Source organism: Rutilus rutilus, assembly GCF_951802725.1.
Source record: "Rutilus rutilus genome assembly, chromosome: 9".
Lineage (NCBI taxonomy): Eukaryota > Metazoa > Chordata > Actinopteri > Cypriniformes > Leuciscidae > Rutilus > Rutilus rutilus.
In genome coordinates, this window is record NC_140223.1 from 9,364,262 (window position 1) to 9,383,414 (window position 19,153).

The following is a 19,153-nucleotide window of genomic DNA, read 5'->3' on the forward strand; positions in this document are numbered from 1 at the left end:
TAGTCAGTCACTCCCAGAAAATATTCGTATTATTTACTATTTCATATTATATACATATTTAAAAATGTTACCTTCTAATATCAATGACACACCCCCCCCCCCCCCCCCCCAAAAAAAACCTTTTAATTTATTTATTACAATTATTTCTTTATTTGATGTTTGTGTCACTGAGTTATGATACGTGTAACATAATTAGATCTATCTATCTATCTATCTATCTATCTATCTATCTATCTATCTATCTATCTATCTATCTATCTATCAAAAATAAAATAAAAAATAAAATAAAATAAATGCAATTTTGAATTGCAATTGCTTTTTATGCTATTTTTTTGTAAGCTGTCATGTCAAAGTGAATTTTCAAGTTCCTAGTTGGGACTTTTATTTTTTAAATATAAGTTCTCTACGTTGTTCTCTGGGGGCTTTTATTTTGAAAGAGTGTGACGCTCGAGCCTCGATCCTCCGGATCCGAACAGACCCCGGTGATCATCAGCTGCGAGCATGCCGACAGTCAGCGTGAAGAGAGATCTGCTCTTTGAAGCTCTGGGACAAACATACAGTACGTGTTTAACTTTTATCAGGTGTATAAAGTGAGCGCATTCATTAGCGTGTTGTTGTTAGCAGGGGAAATGTGCTCATTGTGTGTGTGTGATTCTGTCTGCATCTGTGGAAATCAAGGAGGAATATCTTAATAAAACAAGTTATATTCTATAAATCATTTATTCTACTGGGCCATCTTATCATCACTGAACAAATTTATATTGAGACTCAAAACGAATTTAACTTACATGCGATTCATTTCTCCAATGTGTCGCAGCGATTGCATCAGATTCTGACAGTCTGAGATTTTAACCATTCCACTTAAGATTTTGTCTTATTTAATATGTATAGATTTCCAGTCTGATGCTGCTTGAATGCAGTGATGCATTATTTCTTGTGGTGTTATTTTTATTCTTCCTTCATTTGAAAAGCTCAGATGTCAAACTGGAAGCCCGTTGATGACGCCATCATAATGCGACTCATAATTTCTGCTTTAAATAATTTCTTTTATTTTCTATTCGTGAATTAGCGGATGAAGAATTTGACGAACTGTGTTTCGAGTTTGGCCTCGAGCTGGACGAAATCGTAAGTCATATGAAATGATATCTGTTTACAAGCTGATCAGATAAGAAGAAATGACAGGCCCTTGTTTTAACAAACATTTAACATTACTATTATAGGCTATATATTATATCTATCTATATATCTATATATAAAGGCATTATATATATATATATATATATATATATATATATATATATATATATATATATAGTATATCTCAGCAATTAAATGATTATCGTATAATTCTTAATATAAATCTTAGATACATTTAAGTTTTATATTAAGAATGATATAATAAAAAAAATACAATATATATATTATAGAAGATTTATATTAAGAATTGTATAATAAAATATGACCTTACTATAAGATACAATATATAATATACCAATTTATTTGTCTTTCTAATACATACTTTTATGCGTTCATACAATGTATATAATATATATATATATGCTCTTACTAGAAGTTGTAATATATGATATAACATACAAATGTATTTGTCTTTATAAATATAATTATATGCTTATAATAAAGTATATATTTATCATCACAGAAATCAGACATTAGTTTTATAATAGTAAATAATTGTTATTTTTATTCTACATATGGATGTTAGTGCTTCTGATCAGTGCATTACTTTGCCTGTGTCTCGATGTGTAGACGTCAGAGAAGGACATCATCAGCCGTGAGCAGGGAGACGAGAAGGCGGAGGGGGCGTCTGATGTCGTGCTGTACAAGATCGACGTTCCCGCGAACCGCTATGATCTGCTGTGTCTGGAGGGTCTCGTCAGGGGTCTGCAGGTCTTCAAGGAGAGGTAAGGCCCGTGCCTGTGGCTCTGCTGTCTGTCAGATGCCTTTACTGTATGTGTTTGATATGAGTCTGTCGGTGTTTCTAGGATGGAAGCTCCCCGGTATAAGTGTGTGAGTCCGGCGAATGGAGGAGAGCCTCAGCGGCTGGTCATAACTGAGGAGGTTCGTATCAGTGTCATATTTCACTTTAGAGGTTTAATTATATTGATTTTCTTAAGAGCTCAAGTACAGTGAGTGTTTTAAATGACGCTTTGGTGTTCTCGTAGACGGCGTCTGTGAGGCCTCACGCTGTGGCAGCTGTACTGCGCAACATCACCTTCACTCAGGAGCGGTACGACAGCTTCATAGAGCTGCAGGAGAAACTGCACCAGAACGTCTGCAGGCCAGTCCACACGCACATGCTCACCGCTGCTCTATGAGACGTTTCACTGCCAGTTCTGATGTTTTTTCTCTGTGCTCGTGTCTCATCAGGAAAAGGACGCTGGTTGCCATAGGAACTCATGATTTGGACACCATCTCCGGTCCATTCACCTACACAGCCAAAGCGCCCGCAGATATCCGCTTCAAACCGCTCAATCAGAGCAAAGAGTACAACGCCACTGAGATCATGAGTCTCTATAAGGTGAGATCTGATTAGCTGTTAAAGGATTAGTTCGCCCCAAAAGGAAAATTTCCTAATAATTTACTCACCCCAATGCCATCCAAGATATCCATGTCTTTCTTTCCTCAGTGGGAGAGAAATTGTTTTTTTTCTTCTAACAATGGACTTCATTGGTTAACATCGTTTTTAAGTCCAAATCAATGCAGTTTCAAAAGTCTTTGAAGTGTTTAAACGGGCTGTACGCGATCACAGCTGAAGAAGAGGTTTTACCTAGCGAAACGATAGGTATTTTTTTTTTTTTAAGTATAATTTATAGACTTTTTACCTTCAATAGTTCAGATTGAGCTGATCAGCAAACGGACAGGGAACTACGTCATCACGTTGAAAGGTCACGCCGGCGCCGGCAGAAGTACCGCCCCACTGTTTAAGGACAAATCAGTGGAGATAGTAAGATAGTATTGAAACAAGGTGTTAATTATTTTTAACTCTGAGCTCCACTTTTCAAGGCTCAGCTGACCAGCAATGCGTCGCATGGGTAACGCTGAAGCTGATGCTCACTTAATAGAGACCAATGGCATTGATTCAATGCGTGACTCGCTGATTTTTTTTTTTTTGCTGACCTGCGCTGTCGCTGATGCCATTTATGGTAAATACCCTTCAATGTTAAAAGGGTGAAACGACAAATATTTCGCTTTCCTTGGACACTGCAACCTTTTCACGAATATACTGAATATGACTTGACCTCAAAGACAGACGCAGGTAATCGCACGCGCTCAGTCGATCTCTCTCATTCACTGTCTTGTTAGGCTTAAGTGCAAATCCACGAAGCCTCTGTACAAATCACCATGATAAACAGCCTGGTTATCATTATTAACTTATTTAACATTTAATACACATGCACGAAGTTCAAAACAAGAAGGGTATAGCCTTATGAAAAAAGAAAAACACGCAAATATCGCGGTTGCTGCGGTTACTTGCCTTCCTCTGCGGTTGGCTTGTCAGTAGCGCGGTACTACAATATTGCGGTTATCGCGACATCCCTAGACATTTGTAACATTATCTCATAATTTGTCAGCAGGTATATTAGGCTACTGTCACTTTAAGACCTGATGCACAGATCCTTTACACTGTTACACATTCGTTTTCTTTCTCAACTGTCTACATTCACTTTATTTGAATACTCGCGCATTGAAGACTGGCATTTTGACATTATTTTGTGTGTATTTGACTGTTTAAGCGCAATAAACGGCGAATAAGAAGTCAATTTAGTACTGAGAGGCAGATTCATGTGCCGCACTTTGGGTTTGAGCACAAAATCTGCAGGAATGAGTAAAATTATGTGCAATACACGCTATCCCAATCCCTGTAACAACAACAACATTCGTCCGGAGCAAATGAAACGAGTGCTTGAAGGGAGGAGGGTTTGTGTGTCGACTTGCTGTCGAAAAGATGAGAGAGAGAGAGAAAGAGCAGCATGCTATTCTATGGAAAATTAATATTGGAAGCGTTTCAGATATATCAGTATCAATATGTATCGAAAAAGCGATATTTTTGACAACACTACATTGCACTTACTTTATTATTTCAGATGCCTTTTTAAAAGACTACAAAAAATTTATATATTATTTATAAAATTCAACCCGCCAGAGTGGCTAGTAGGAGTGACTGCGTTACACGCCACGGCTGAAATCTTTTATGAATACATTTAATGTCTTGCAGACTGACAGTCATCTGAGGCACTACCTGCACATCATCGAGAACGAACCTCTCTACCCCATCATATATGACAGTAATGGGGTCGTCCTGTCGATGCCGCCCATCATCAACGGTGAGTTAAAAACACACACACACACACGGATAGAAATGCACACAAATACTCCATTTCTTTCTGTTCGTCTTTAAGCTTTGTGATTTTGTTCTGCAGATCGATCTGTTTAGTTTAAGTTTTGTATTTCTCTCTCTCTCTTTCTCTCTCTCAGGGAACCACAGCAAAATCTCATTAAACACAAGGAACGTTTTCATCGAGTGCACGGCCACAGACCTCACAAAGGTAAACCGCTGACATCGAATATGAGCTTAGATTCTGTTAACTGATGCAGACCTCAGTGGGTATATTTTGTAATAATATATTGTAAAATCTCTTGTAGCCTGAGAGACTGGAACTACAAGGTGCTTTTAAACATGAGAAACATGTTCTGTGTGTTTGCAGGCAAAGATCACGCTGGACATGATAGTGACCATGTTTAGTGAATACTGTGAGGAGCCGTTCACGTGAGTGCCGCTGTACAGACTCGGCTGTTTTATAGATCATTCAGTATGTTGTTCAGTACTGAGATGTGCTTGTCTCTTTATGCAGGGTTGAGGCGGCTGAGGTTGTTTATCCTGATGGCAGATTGTGTGTGTATCCTGTAAGTATTCAGTTTTTAACTTAATAATAATAATAATGAATATAGAAAAATGCTACCTGTATGTATACACTACTGTTAAAAAGTTTGGGCTCAAAGATTGTTTTAGTTTTTGAAAGAAGTCTCAAGTTCACCAGGGCTGCATTTATTTGACCAAAAATACAGTAAAAACTGTAAAATTGTGAAATATTTTTCAAATGTAAATTTTTTTTTTCTATGTGAATATATTTCAAAATGTCATTTATTCCTGTGATCAAAGCTGAATTTTCAGCATCGTTACGCCAGTCTTCAGTGTCACATGATCCTTCAGTAATCAGTATAATATGATGATTTGCTGCTCAAGAAACATTTTGGATTATTATCAATGTTGAGAATAGTTGTGCTTCTTCATATTTATGTGGAAATCATATTAACTTTTTTTTTTTTAATTAGCTGAATTAAAAGTTCAAAAGAACAGCATTTATTTGAAATATACATATTTTGTAATATTATAAATGTCTGTCACTTTTGATCAATTGAATGCATCCTTACTAAAAAAAAGGTATTACTTTCTTTCTTAAAAAAAAAAAAAAGCCTTGCTGACCCCAAACTTTTAAATGGTAGTGTATATGAATTAAAGAATTAAAGACCATTAGATGCAAACCCTACATTTGTCCTGTAAACATGTTTTAGGTTTATTAGAACTGACTACATCATTTTTGTTCGACTGATGCTGTTGATAGAGCTTAACTTATACAGGACTAAATATTAAACCCAGATTAAAAATATAACATTCTCTTGACTTTAAGGAACAATGCTTATTTTTATCATTATTATTATTATTATTATTATTATTATATATTATAAATTAAATTATGCTTTTTTTGAAAGTCATTCTGTTATTTGCTGCCATTAGGAGCTGGCGTACAGGACGGAGACACTGTCTGGGGACTTCGTCAACAAAAAAGTTGGGATCGAGTGAGCATATTTTAAACATTTGATCTCATTAGAGCACATGTCAAACTCTGTTCAGCTACTAAACACTTGCTTGGCAGTTTCTAGAGCTGTGAGTCCCAAATCACACCTTCAATAAGGCATTATTTGAGGCGACAGCTGTTTGTAGTGGTTTCCCAAACCATAGTGGACGTTATCGAGTGCACTCATTCAATCCCATAATGCACTGCAATATGGTGCAAAATCAACAGCTAGAGAATACCCATAATGCACTGTGAGGGTCATGTTGAATGAAAACCTGCATCTCACCAGAAGATGGCGCTGCAGCGAATCATCCATTTTCCAACCGCTGGTCCAGCGTAATATATCATACAGGGATAAATTCCCTTTTAATTGATTTTTAAACATCAAGCACAAGCGGCAGCACTCAGTGTCCGAATTCACTCACCCATTTTCCCTCAAGTGGACTATATGTGACCCTGGATCACAAAACCAGTCATAAGCCGCACAGGTATATTTGTGGCAATAGCCAACAATACATTGTATGGGTCAAAATTATAGATTTTTCTTTTGTGTCAAAAATCATGAGGATATTAAGTAAAGATCATGTTCCATGAAGATATTTAGTAAATTTCCTACCGTAAATATATAAAACATTTATTTTTGTGAGTAATAAATGGACAACTTTAAAGGAGATTTTCTCAATGTTTCGATTTTTTTGCACCCTCAGATTCCAGATTTTCAAATAGTTGTATCCTAACAAACCATACATCAATGAAAAGCTTATTCAGCTTTCAGATGATCTATAAATCCCAATTTCAAGAAATGGACCCATGTGACTGGTTTTGTGGTCCAGGGTCACATATTAGAGAAGTAATCTAGGGAATAGTGAATGATGGCCCTTGATGGGTGTGTTTAATTTGGGTTGGAGCTAAACTCTACGGGACAGATGTCCATTAGGGGTTTGACATCCCTGCATTAGAGCTTCTTCTTCTTTCTCTCTCAGCTCCGGTCAGTAGATTGAACCCTCATCACGCTCTCTGTGCTCTTCGTTTAGTGAATCAGCAGAAAGCATCGCTCAGCTGCTGACCCGGATGTGTTTGAGGTCAGAGGTCAGCGGTGAGGGCGATCACATCCAGGTTGAGATCCCGCCCACACGCTCTGATGTCATCCACGCCTGTGACATCATGGAGGACGCTGCCATAGCGTACGGCTTCAACAACATCGTCAGGAGCACGCCACGCACGTACACAGTAGCCAATCAGGTTCGCCGAAAAACATTCATGCTGACCAATTAAACCTGAGATCATTTTAAAGGTTCGGTGTTTGTTACGGCGCTTACACGTGTGTGTTTGTATTTGCAGCTCCCTCTAAATAAACTGACAGAGTTACTGAGGCAAGACCTTGCAGCCGCCGGGTTCACTGAAGCTCTGACATTCGCTCTGGTTAGAAATCACTCCTCTCTCTTATATTAAAGCATAGTTTTTGCATTTTCCCCTCATATTCCACTTTCTATCTGAGCATTAGAATTAAATGGGCAGCTTTTACAAGATTTGCGTATGAAAATGATCTTAATTTTTAGGACTGGTAGACACAAGTTTCACAACCTCGATTCTGATTTCAGTTCGATTCAGTATCAGTTTGTTTGGATATATATCAGGTACAGTAAGAAATCCAATAGAAATAAACTATATAATTATTATAATATTAAAGGTTAAAAGTCAATTGCTATTTCTTTTTAGATATAATAATTAACTTATTGTATGCAAATATTTGAATTGCACATTAGGCAGTTTTTATATCAACTTTTTAATGGTAAAATTATCTCTAATATCTCTAATGATGATATATATGCAAATATAATATGCATATATATTTAGCAAAATGCTCCTCTCTAGAGATATTAGTTTATGTACGTACAGTAGTGGTCAAAAGTAATGTCCGGCCTATAGGAAAAATGACATCTTCACCCTTTATTCAAATATTATTGAATGTAAGATTTTGTAAGCATATTGCTTATAGTTGTGCTTGAAGTGAATTGTTTGATTTGTGATAATGAAGAAAAGAATAACTGATTATGTTGTCGTATGCATTTTCCTGTGAGCTTTTTGTTTTTCTATGCATTTAGTTTAGAAAATTAAACCTGTAGCTGTAGTTTCCTCTTTTTTGCAAAATAATTTTGTCAGGTAAATAGTTTACCATTTTGTTCTTCCCTCATATTTAAAATATTTTAATAAATATATATTTTCCTCATATTTTGATGGTTTAATTAACATCTAGGGTCATTAAAAACAAACGTCCCCTCCAGGACATCACTTTTGGCCACTACTGTATTTACAATCTGTTCTATTGACATCTTTGTCTATCTATCTATATATATATATATAGATATATATATATATATATATATATATATATATATATATATAATATATAAGATAACACAAAAATAATGCAAAGACCAAAAAAAAAACCACATTTGTTACGTTGTCCTTGTGGCTTAATGTAAAAACAAATATACAACCACCAATGTTGTAATTTGTTTTGCAAATCAGACTTTTATGGGCAGTCCTTTAAAGGGATACTCCACTTTTTTCGGAAATATGCTCATTTTACATCTCCCCCAGAGTTAAACAGTTGAGTTTTACCGTTTTAGAATCCATTCAGCCGAACTCCGGGTCTGACGGTACCACTTTTAGCATAGCTTAGCACAGATCATTGATTCTGATGAGTCCAGTAGCATTTCTTTCAAAATGACCAAAGAGTTTCAATATTTTTCCTATTTAAAACTTGACTCTTCTGTAGTTAAACCGTGTACTAAGATCGACGGAAAATGAAAAGTTGCGATTTTCTAAGCCTATATGGCTAGGAACTACTCTCATTCCGGCGTAATAATCAAGGAACTGTGCGGCTGTACCATGAGTGCAGCAGGCGTAATGATATGACGCAGCGCCTGAAAATAGGTCTAATAGGTTAGACAAACTTAGTCCCGGTCACGTTGGAAGAAGTTACCGAGCTGGGGACTATTTTCAGGCGCTGCGTCATATCATTACGCCTGCTGCACTCATGGTACAGCCACATAGTTCCTTGATTATTACGCTGGAATGAGAGTAGTTCCTAGTCATATAGGCTTAGAAAATCGCAACTTTTAATTTTCCGTCGATCTTAGTACACGGTTTAACTACAGAAGAGTCAAGTTTTAAATAGGAAAAATATTGAAACTCTTTGGTCATTTTGAAAGAAATGCTACTGGACTCATCAGAATCAATGATCTGTGCTAAGCTATGCTAAAAGTGGTACCGTCAGACCCGGAGTTCGGCTGAATGGATTCTAAAACGGTAAAACTCAACTGTTTAACTCTGGGGGAGTTGTAAAATGAGCTTATTTCCGAAAAAAGTGGAGTATCCCTTTAACCCTTTAACTGTCACCCCCCCCCCTTTTTTCGCATAGACAAAAAAATCACTATACAAACTTAAATGGTTGTAATTCAAGAATGCTTTGGAATATAGACATATGGTTGGTTTTGTTTTTAAGAAGACATTTGCCAGATTATTGTAGAAGTGAAATCAATTCTGAAAGTGAAACAGAAAAAAAGTTATATAAGTTTGAGTTTATGAAAATGTAATATGTAAAAATATAATTATTTATATTTTATATAAAATATATATATTACAAAATATATTTTAGTCTAAAACTGCTAGAAAATTAAAGCCAAAAATCTAAACAAGTTGTGTTCCAAATTTTAGGTTGATATCTCAAAAAATGAGCTTTCAGTAAGATTTTATTTGGGCGCAGTACCACATTTTTTCACTAGATGGACAGCCAGCTTCCTTACTGACCATATAAGGGCGCCTCCATTTTCATATTTGTTTTGAGTGATCTGAACCATGTATTTCCATAATTTCATACAATTTATGAAGTATACATCCTATTCAGAAATAGTATGGGTGTTTTGGCAGTATTTGATTTGATTTCAACCTCTAATAAACATAAAAAAAGCACATATGTGCGTTATAGCTCGCTACCGCATCACAAATCGAGAATCCATAATATTTTTTCTTTATATTCAAAACATTTTCAGACCTTTTTTTCTCATAACATTTAATTGGTGTTTTCTTTTGAACTCTTGGCATGAAAACAAACGGAGGTTTCTACCAATCTTTCATGATTTTTCATATTTATTCCTATTTCAAAATAAAGGCCTAAACGCACCTAATGAATATGAAATATTCTTGTTGCAAATTGATAGATTACTGCTCCTCTGTAATTTATTTTAAAAAACAGCCACCAAATATGAAAACTAGAGACTGTAAGCTTTCAAATGATATATAGTTTGTCAATATTACTTTAGGTTTTTACTAAGATGTTATTGTTCTAAATATATATGGGCAAACGTCCCAGTGGGACGGTGACAGTTAAGGGGTTAAAGTTGGCATGACATGAGTCAGAAAAAATATTTCTATATTTTATATATACACTCCTTTTCCCCCTCTCTCTGCAGTGTTCACAAGAAGATATCGCAGATAGACTTGGGAAAAACATAGCAGAAATCAGAGCTGTCCACATCTCTAACCCAAAGACCGCAGAGTTTCAGGTAAAACAAAAGATTTTTCTCGCATTTGTCCACTAGCGGGTGCTTTCGCAAGTTTAAATCAGTTAGTAACTCAGACTGAGATTTGACTAACTAAACCTCATGCTGTCCTCTAGGTGGCGCGCACCTCTCTTCTTCCTGGCCTCCTGAAAACGGTCGCCGCCAACAGGAAGATGCCCCTTCCTCTCAAACTGTTCGAGATTTCAGACGTCGTCCTGAAGGATGACACAAAAGGTGTGTTTGACGTCCTCAAATCAAGTGATGCGTGCTAATAAACGGTCTCTGAACTTGATCTGTCTCTCAGACGTAGGAGCCCGTAACAACAGGCGTCTCTGTGCCGTTTACTACAACAAGAGCCCGGGGTTCGAAGTCATCCACGGACTCATGGACCGGGTCATGCAGCTGCTGGATGTCAAACCAGGCCGTAACCAAGGATACCACATCCAGGCGGCAGAGGGTGAGTCATAAATGTTCAAAGTCGACATGATGCGAGATCAGTCTGTGCACCTGTTTTATCAGCTCTGAGTCATGATCAAAGATTTATTTTAGTGGTTAATATTTAACAGCGTTTATGTGCGAGCAGTAGGTCAGCAAAATGTAAATAGGATGTGTTATAGTTCCTTTTTTTATTTTATTACTGGACACTCAGATGCTCATTTCCTCGTTTTATTTTCACCTGATGGATGAAAAAAGGCTTAAAGGAACACTCCACCGTTTTTTGAAATAGGGCTTATTCACCTTCTTTCCTACATTTAGATAGGTGGGCAAATGCATTTTTGTCTCAGTGCATGCATTGTTTTAGTTTGACAGGGTCAGCGCTAGCTTAGCTTAGCATAATGAATGGAATCCTTTGTTGCCAGCTAGCATGTCCTGAGTGAGTGATATAAAAAAGTGAAAAAAAAAAAAAAAAAACTAATTACTTCTTGTGGCCTGCGTATTCACAACGAGTACAAATAGTGATGCAGATTAACACTAGGCGATTTCCTAGGCAGATATTGACTTATATATTAAGGACTATATTAGGGGGAAGCACAGGCGAAGCACTGCTACTTGGGCGTGATATCTCTGCACCCAAGTAGCAGTGCTTCGCCTGTGCTTCCCCCTAATATAGTCCCAAGTCAATATCTGCATAGGAAATCGCCTAGTGTTAATCTGCATCACTATTTGTACTTGTTGTGAATACGCAGGCCACAAGAAATAATTAGATGTTTTTTTTTTTTTTTTATATATATTACTTTTACTCATGACATGCTAGCTGGCAACAAAGGATTCCATTCATTATGCTAAGCTAAGCTAGGGCCGACCCTGTCAAACTAAAACAATGCATGCACTGAGACAAAAATGCATTTGCCCACCTATCTAAATGTAAGAAAGAAGGTGAATAAGCCCTATTTCAAAAAACGGTGGAGTGTTCCTTTAAAGAGGCTCTTTCAAATTGTTTTCGTTTATTAAAATAAAGCAAAAAATTTAATGAAGTAAGCAAAAATTATTAATGAATATAAATGTAGTTGACTAATAATAAAAATAATACTAAAATAACCTTGTGCACCTTGTTCCAAAGAATAGGAGTACTATTTAATTTATAGGGGTGTAACGATACCCTCATGTCACGATTCGATAAATATCACAACACTGAACTCATGATACGATATTATTGCGTTAAACCAAGACATATGATAAAAGGTTAACAAAAAATTTACTGTAAAATGCAAAATTTGGTGTTGCATTGTGTGTGTAAATGAATAGGCTTGGACTTGGTGCTGGAAACCCAATGCGCCAGAATAGAGACACCAGAATATAAATATTCATGATTCTGAAGCTGAAAATACTGAATTATTTCAGATGAATATGCACTCTGTCACTGATTAGATATATTTAAAATAATGTAGGCCACTTTTTACTTGCGACATAAGACATTTGGCATTATCAGGACCCACAAATATTCCCCCGTTGCATTATTATACATTATATTCAACATTATATATAGTAGTTTAATGTAGTACTGACACTAAAACTCTGAAAACGTAATTTTTTTCTCACACAGTAATTTTCATTTTGGATGAACTATACACAATACTACGGAAGCCCTGAACCGCAACGTGAAAAAAAAAAAAAAAATGCTATCATTTCGAGATTAAAGTCGAAACGTTTCCAGATTAAAGTCGAAACATACAGTCTTCTGTAGAAGTTGCGTATGTGCTTGCCGTTATTTCACATTGCCGCACAGGCATTCATGCGTGTGTGTGTAAACTGGATCTACACAAAATAATAGCTTTACTTTTATCTTGGCTTTTAACATCTACAGGTCTACCGATATGGCATTAGGCTATAGGACGTTATACAATATACTGCGCCAAAATAGACTTTAGCCTACAGGCGAAAACACTTTTCAGACTGGATCAAGAAATCCAGCTTGAATGAATGAATGAATGCATGAATGAGGCATTTATATAGCGCTTTCATATGTTTACTGTAGGCCTACACTTAAAAGCGCTTTACAATCATTTCAGGGAATCTCTCCTCAACCACCACCAGTGGTTATTGAAATCACGGGATCCGGCCAAATGATTGGATACAGAATGATGCACTTAAAATGTATCCAGAACGGTGAAGAGGGAATCAGTGCGGTTACTGTTAAGTGTTCTCGACCCAGATAGTGTTGCCTATTATAGACGAGCACGAAAACACGTCAAAAACACTGCCACATAAAGTTTCGACCAGATAGTGAACCTACTCCGGCGGAGTCTGTGCTCGTATAGGCAACTCCATGGTAATGCATGTTGGTAGATTGGCACCTGTCGAATTTTCTTTTTGTTGAAAGCCCAGATAAAAGTAAAAAGCTACTATTTTGTGTAGATCCATGTCCGAGGCAGTTCGACTTCACAAGTGCATTTCTTTACACAGACACACACACACACGAAAAACGTTTCGACTTGAATCTCAAAATACAAATTTTTTTTTTTTTACGTTGCGTTTCAGGGCTTCCGTACAATACAGATGGTCACTATCCACGATACATGTTGCATTTTTGTATTTGCGATATATTGTTACAGCCCTATTAATTTATCATTTTTCTTACAGACTCCACTTTCTTCCCTGGCCGCTGCGCTGAGATCTTTACACGCGGCAAAAGCATCGGACACCTCGGGGTCCTTCACCCTGATGTCATCAGTCGTTTTGAGCTGACCATGCCCTGCTCTGCCATCGATATCGACATTGAGCCCTTCCTGTGATGTCATAATGCAAATGATCTTAGCCACACCCGTCCGGTTCGTCAGTGTCTTCGCTCCTCCTCCAGAAGCCTCATCCACACATTACTGGCTGTTTATCTTTAGGAGAATGAGTTACAGCGGCATGTGTTACTGTATGTTCAGAATAAATCACTGTTTTAATAAACCTCAGCTTGTCCACTGCTAGTATGTTATTCATATATAACATATGTGTCCAGCATATTTTACAACATAGAAACAAATAAACATGGATTAATAAACCGAAACTGTTTACTTTTGTTGGTTTTTGTGTGTATTTGGTGTATATTAAGCAATGTCCTCTATTTATGACATGCTGTACTTCATCTAAGCTTATACCCCTCATGTTGTGTTCGGGTCGTTTTGACCCCGGAGAGGATTTTCTTTTTCCTGAAAATGCTAGTTAACGTTATCGCATTGGAGTAAAACTTGCTGACTTTAATCACCCAGGATATAACTACTTCTTAAATAACTAAATCTTTTTCAAGATCAACAAATTCTTGTTACACTCGTGGTGTTCCAGGTCAAAAATGTCAACTAGTACAGATTTTGTATTTCTTTTTGGATCTGACTGGTTGTAAGCCTCATTGATCTGAGCTTATATTGGTCAAATATGGTATTTTATTGAAAATGAATTGGGGAGATTGAAAATAAGAAACATTTAGTGTTCAGAAGCCTGTTCACATATTGACGTGTGGTTGCAAAGATAAAATCTTCAGACCTGTACATGCATGGATACACACAACTACACACACACACACACACACACGTTCATGTACACAAACAAACTATTTTTGAGTATTACAGGCGTTCTTTTTCACAGAGATTAACTTTATCAGATCAATGAGGCCTAGGATTAAACAGTTTCAAAAATAAAAACAAAACCTGTCCTAACTGAAAGAAAACAAGTTGAAAAAGATTGAATCCAATATTTGGACACCACAAGTGTGACTGCAATTTTTTTCCGTATTTTGGATGGATGGATGGGATTGATTGGATGGATGGATGGGATTGATTGGATGGATGGATGGGATTGATTGGATGGATGGATGGATGGATGGATGGATGGATGGATGGATGGGATTGATTGGATGGATGGATGGATTGGATTGGATGGATGCCCATGTTCCTTTCACTTTCCTTACAGAAGAGGAATCACAGACTCACATAAGTATGCAGTAAATAACATTGCACTTACTCACATGCTAATGATTCCTATCATGGCTGAATGAAGAATGAAGGTGTGTTTACCTGCATGTCTGTTAAAAGCATGTTGAGCGTGTCCGTATGTGTATCAGGGTGTTGAACAACTCCAAATGCACTGATGCTAGAATGCCTGTGTCTGACTACAATTAATCACAGGTATATTGAAGGTGACTTGTGCATGTGAATATATTTCAGCTGTAACTCATTAAACAAGAGTCTAAATCAGTGATCAACAAACCAAAATCTGAGCATGTGGTTTGAGATGGCAGATGAGAGGAAGTGTCTGGTTTAACAGGTTATCAGACGGACTCTTATCTGATTTCCAGCAGATATACGGTCATAGACAAACGAGTTTGCATGCATTTGAATGAATATGTTTTTCATGATATTAAAACCCTAAAAGCTTTAGTTTAATTGGTTTTATATAGGTTCCCATACTTCCATTTGTATTGTTTCATTATATACTTAATGACTTTAATATTATTCTAAATATGTGGAAAAAGTTGAGTAGGTGTGTCTAAATGTCTTCAGTGTCTGAACTACAACCGTAAGAATGAAAGTGATTAGAGGCTGTTATGTGTGTGAATAGAGACTATTATGGGTGAGCTTTCTGTGTGGAAGGATGGTCTGTGTGTACACTGTATTTGGAAGGGTTTGTGGTTACATGAGAGGCGTGTTTGTGGTTTCTGTAGTGTTTGTCGTGGACTGGTAAACCGTCTACACAGCAAACATTCCTCAGCACATCAACACTTTAAAAATGCAAAGCAAACAAATGGAGAAAACAGAGGGACAACGCTTTCTTGAAGCCATTTTTACTGTGTTTATTCATTTCTTTCACCACATCTGTAAAAGCTCATAAACACACGCTCCTGAGTGTCAAAACCGGCAACTCAAAGTACCATGTTCTTCAGTATTTTGTAATAAATATCAAATGCATAACTATATGTTAAAAAATTAATAATTGTATAACAAATATTCATACTGTATAGAGTTGAGGCAGACAAAGCACTTTATAACAGGTATTACATGTTAGTAAAAATTATGTCAAAGATATTCTGTGATCATGTTAAATTACCGTCTGATGTAACAACTGAACCTTTTTCCTCCAAGACCAGAGTTAATGCACGGTCACATTTGCCAAATTTCAGCAAAGTTACACAGGCAAAAAAAAGGTCCATTGTGTATTGTCAATAATGCAGAAAGCACAGAAGTCACTTTCAAACCAAGCAACCTTCTGTCAGTGGTGAATTTGCGCGGCCAAATTGAACCCGTTGCGAAATCTGTGTGGGGACATTTTTCACCCTCGCACAAAATTTCCCAATTGAAATGGATGGTAAATGTGACCGTACCTTTAATCTGAGGTTTTCAGTGCAGAATCAAATTTCCACGTGACACTGACATTAGGAAAACATCAAAAGAAATATCCCATACTTGGTACAAATGAAGCTCCATTTACCACTGAAAACATCAACCAGTCGGACTGCTTGACCAGATAAAAATGCACTTTCAATGGAAGTGTTTTTTTGCACTTTTTACAACTAAAGGCACAAGCTGAATGTAGAAAACAGTTCGCCACAGTTCCTCTACATAGAATATAAAGGTGAAACGTGTAATGTTCTCATATCCCACTTTCATGCAAGACATGCACTGGATGATCCCACAAAAAAGTGCAAAAAAAAACAATGGGGTTTAGGACAGGTCTAACAGTCTGACCAATAGAGTGCTGGAGGGATGATGTCATTTTGTAGGCTAAACAGGAAGTTAGCAGCATCCTGGCTCCCTCACCAAAAACCCAATAGGATTTTTCCATTGGCTTTTGGATTATTGCAGAAAATATACTCTGTGACCAACAAAGGTTTAGGATTCTTACACGTTTTGTTCATCAAGATATTCACAAATGAACAACTTTTATGAATTCTGAAACCTAAATACAATCAGATGAAGTAAAATGCTCAAGTTAGGCTATAAACGAACTACACCATAGTCACATGACTTCAACGTTTCACCACTGAGCTTCCGAAAACAAATGTGAAAGTTTGAGTTAGAATAGTTTGCTAGTGCGATTAAACACAATGAGGCTGTGAAAGTGACTAGTGAGTAGATGAGTAGGCTACCTGTTCGGCTGATGATGTTTAATGTCCCAGAGAACCTGTAGTCCCATTTAGACACTTGCTAGCAAACGCCTTTTTCCAAGACAAATAAAAGGTTTTTAAAAAATTCACAAGGATGAATTACTTATATTTTATGTTGTGAATAAAACGTTTAACAAAATGTTTAACTAAAAAAACAATTGACTTTGGGACGATGCAACTGGAAGCACACAAAAAAAAGCTAAGTAAACCAAGTAAAATGCACTATGCTAAGTAATGCAAAAATGCTATGTAAAATGTTGACTTCCATACAAAAAAAAAAAAAAAAAAAAAAAAACATTTCTGGGTTTTAGGACTCTTGCATCACTCTATAGCAGACGAGAATAGAGATCATTTTCAATTGAATTTTTCAAATGATTTGTTTATGTGTCCGATTTCATTTGGAGATTCTTGTGGTGCAGAAATTACACCCTTCACCTTTAGCTTGTTTTAACCAAGACTACAACCAAGATTAAAAATGCAAGCGAAACTACACTAAAACATCAACAAACCGTTTTCAAAATCTGACAAAATGCAGTTGTTTTATCTAGTAGGTTTAACACACCCTGTTTAATATAAATGTACTAGCCATTTCTGGACAAACACCTATGCGAATTTCTCAATGAGAATTAAAGCTGCACGAATAATCGTTTAAAAAAAAAGTTGCGATTTCGATTCAAACACCCACGTGATATCATAACGACAAATGAAACGACAAATGATTCGTCTGTCTATTAAACCTTTGACAAAATCACACCGGAACATTCAAATCTGCTGCCGAGACAGAGAAAGATGTATAAGTATGAAACGGCTTCACAAACAGTCTTTTAAACCACACAGTTTTGTTATTTCTGTTAAAAATATTCATATAATCAGAACTGAGATATTTATAGTTCGGATATAAACACTGATGTCTACGGTAGCGATCAAAATAGAGCAAATCGCTTTTAGAAAGTAACATGGCGCTTCAAATAACAATAATATAAATTAGATCATTACACCAGTAGGTGGCGACAAGTGACTGTTAAAACCATGTATTAGTAATTGAATCATTCATTCAAGATATTTGTTTAAAAAACATTGATTCATCCAGTAATGAAACAAGTGAAGTATTTATGAATTAATGAATGAGGTCATTGAGGTCATCACTCATTCAAATTTTAAATAGACTGCAGCAATTAACATTTTGTCATGAGTGAATTTCATGTTGTATTGGTTTAGTTAGAAAATCTTGATCTGTTTTGTCGTGATTCTCACTTTATCCAGAACCGTGCAGCTCGACTGACTTCAAACTTCAAACTCGCCTGTAAACACTGAGAAATTACACAGAATTTCCCAAATCCCAAAGTCCCATCATCACAAACACTCTGTTCACCATGATACTGTTGACCAGTCCGATGGCAACATACGTGCTGAACTTATACGGCACTTCGATCTCTTTCCTCCTGCGTGCGTCGACGTCGCTCACAGACGCGCCGTAAATCCGGCAGAGCACCCGCAGGCTCGCCCAGCGCATCGTCTGCCGGGTCAGGACCAGCATCGCCAACCCCAGCAGGAACCGTGCCACACCGAGGCCCACGGCTGCAAGGGTCAGAGGTGGCAGAGTCACTGGAAAAGGCCCGGCTAGGTCAAAGGTCAAGCCCAAACGCTCATTCACCCAGTATCCGACCGAACATCCCGCACTGCATGCTAAAATGATGGTGGTGTCCCCGCGTGTGGTGGTGTAATGGTCTAGCTCTGGGTACTTGTAGGACAGGAAGAGGGGCAGTGCCAGCGCCACGATGGGGGAGACGGGGCTGTGGAGTTGAAGGAGGTCCACGGTTCCCCAGAACGGGTACGACACGGCCATGATGAGGGCTGAAATTACAACGCCACAAATCACATCCTGAGAGGGAGAGAGAGAGAGAGAGAGAGAGATTCACTTTAGCTTCCTGTCATTAGTATCAGACTCTGTAATTCTAGATTCGTGCAGCTTAACCGGTTTTATGTACCGTCATACTGACACTATAATGCAGTTTTTATGGCATTATTATGAAAAATTTACTAATTTTCTAGCTGGTTGTGAGAGTGGTTATGTTGCTATGCAGTTGCTAGGGTGTTCTGAGTGGTTATGTTGTGCTATG

At 37.1% G+C, this 19,153-nt stretch overlaps 2 protein-coding genes across 2 annotated transcripts in view; one reads left to right on the forward strand and one right to left on the reverse strand.

Moving 5' to 3' along the window:
• Positions 1-420: 420 nt before the first annotated feature.
• On the forward strand, positions 421-13,955 carry farsb (phenylalanyl-tRNA synthetase subunit beta). Its single transcript, XM_084418618.1, has 17 exons — positions 421-559; positions 1,070-1,125; positions 1,768-1,922; positions 2,004-2,079; positions 2,184-2,299; positions 2,389-2,539; positions 4,238-4,346; positions 4,498-4,568; positions 4,728-4,789; positions 4,875-4,926; positions 5,819-5,880; positions 6,914-7,121; positions 7,221-7,301; positions 10,358-10,450; positions 10,564-10,681; positions 10,752-10,904; positions 13,529-13,955. Exons 1-17 carry the CDS (start codon positions 502-504, stop codon positions 13,678-13,680), a joined length of 1,773 nt encoding a protein of 590 aa, XP_084274744.1. The 5' UTR covers positions 421-501; the 3' UTR covers positions 13,681-13,955.
• A 1,748-nt stretch (positions 13,956-15,703) lies between these two features.
• The window catches only part of sgpp2 (sphingosine-1-phosphate phosphatase 2), an 8,839-nt gene continuing 5,389 nt past the window's right edge, over positions 15,704-19,153 (reverse strand). The window contains exon 5 of the mRNA XM_084418631.1: positions 15,704-18,915. Within this exon, the coding sequence (XP_084274757.1) occupies positions 18,352-18,915 (564 nt within the window). The 3' untranslated portion in view covers positions 15,704-18,351. The remainder of the gene's footprint in view (positions 18,916-19,153) is intronic.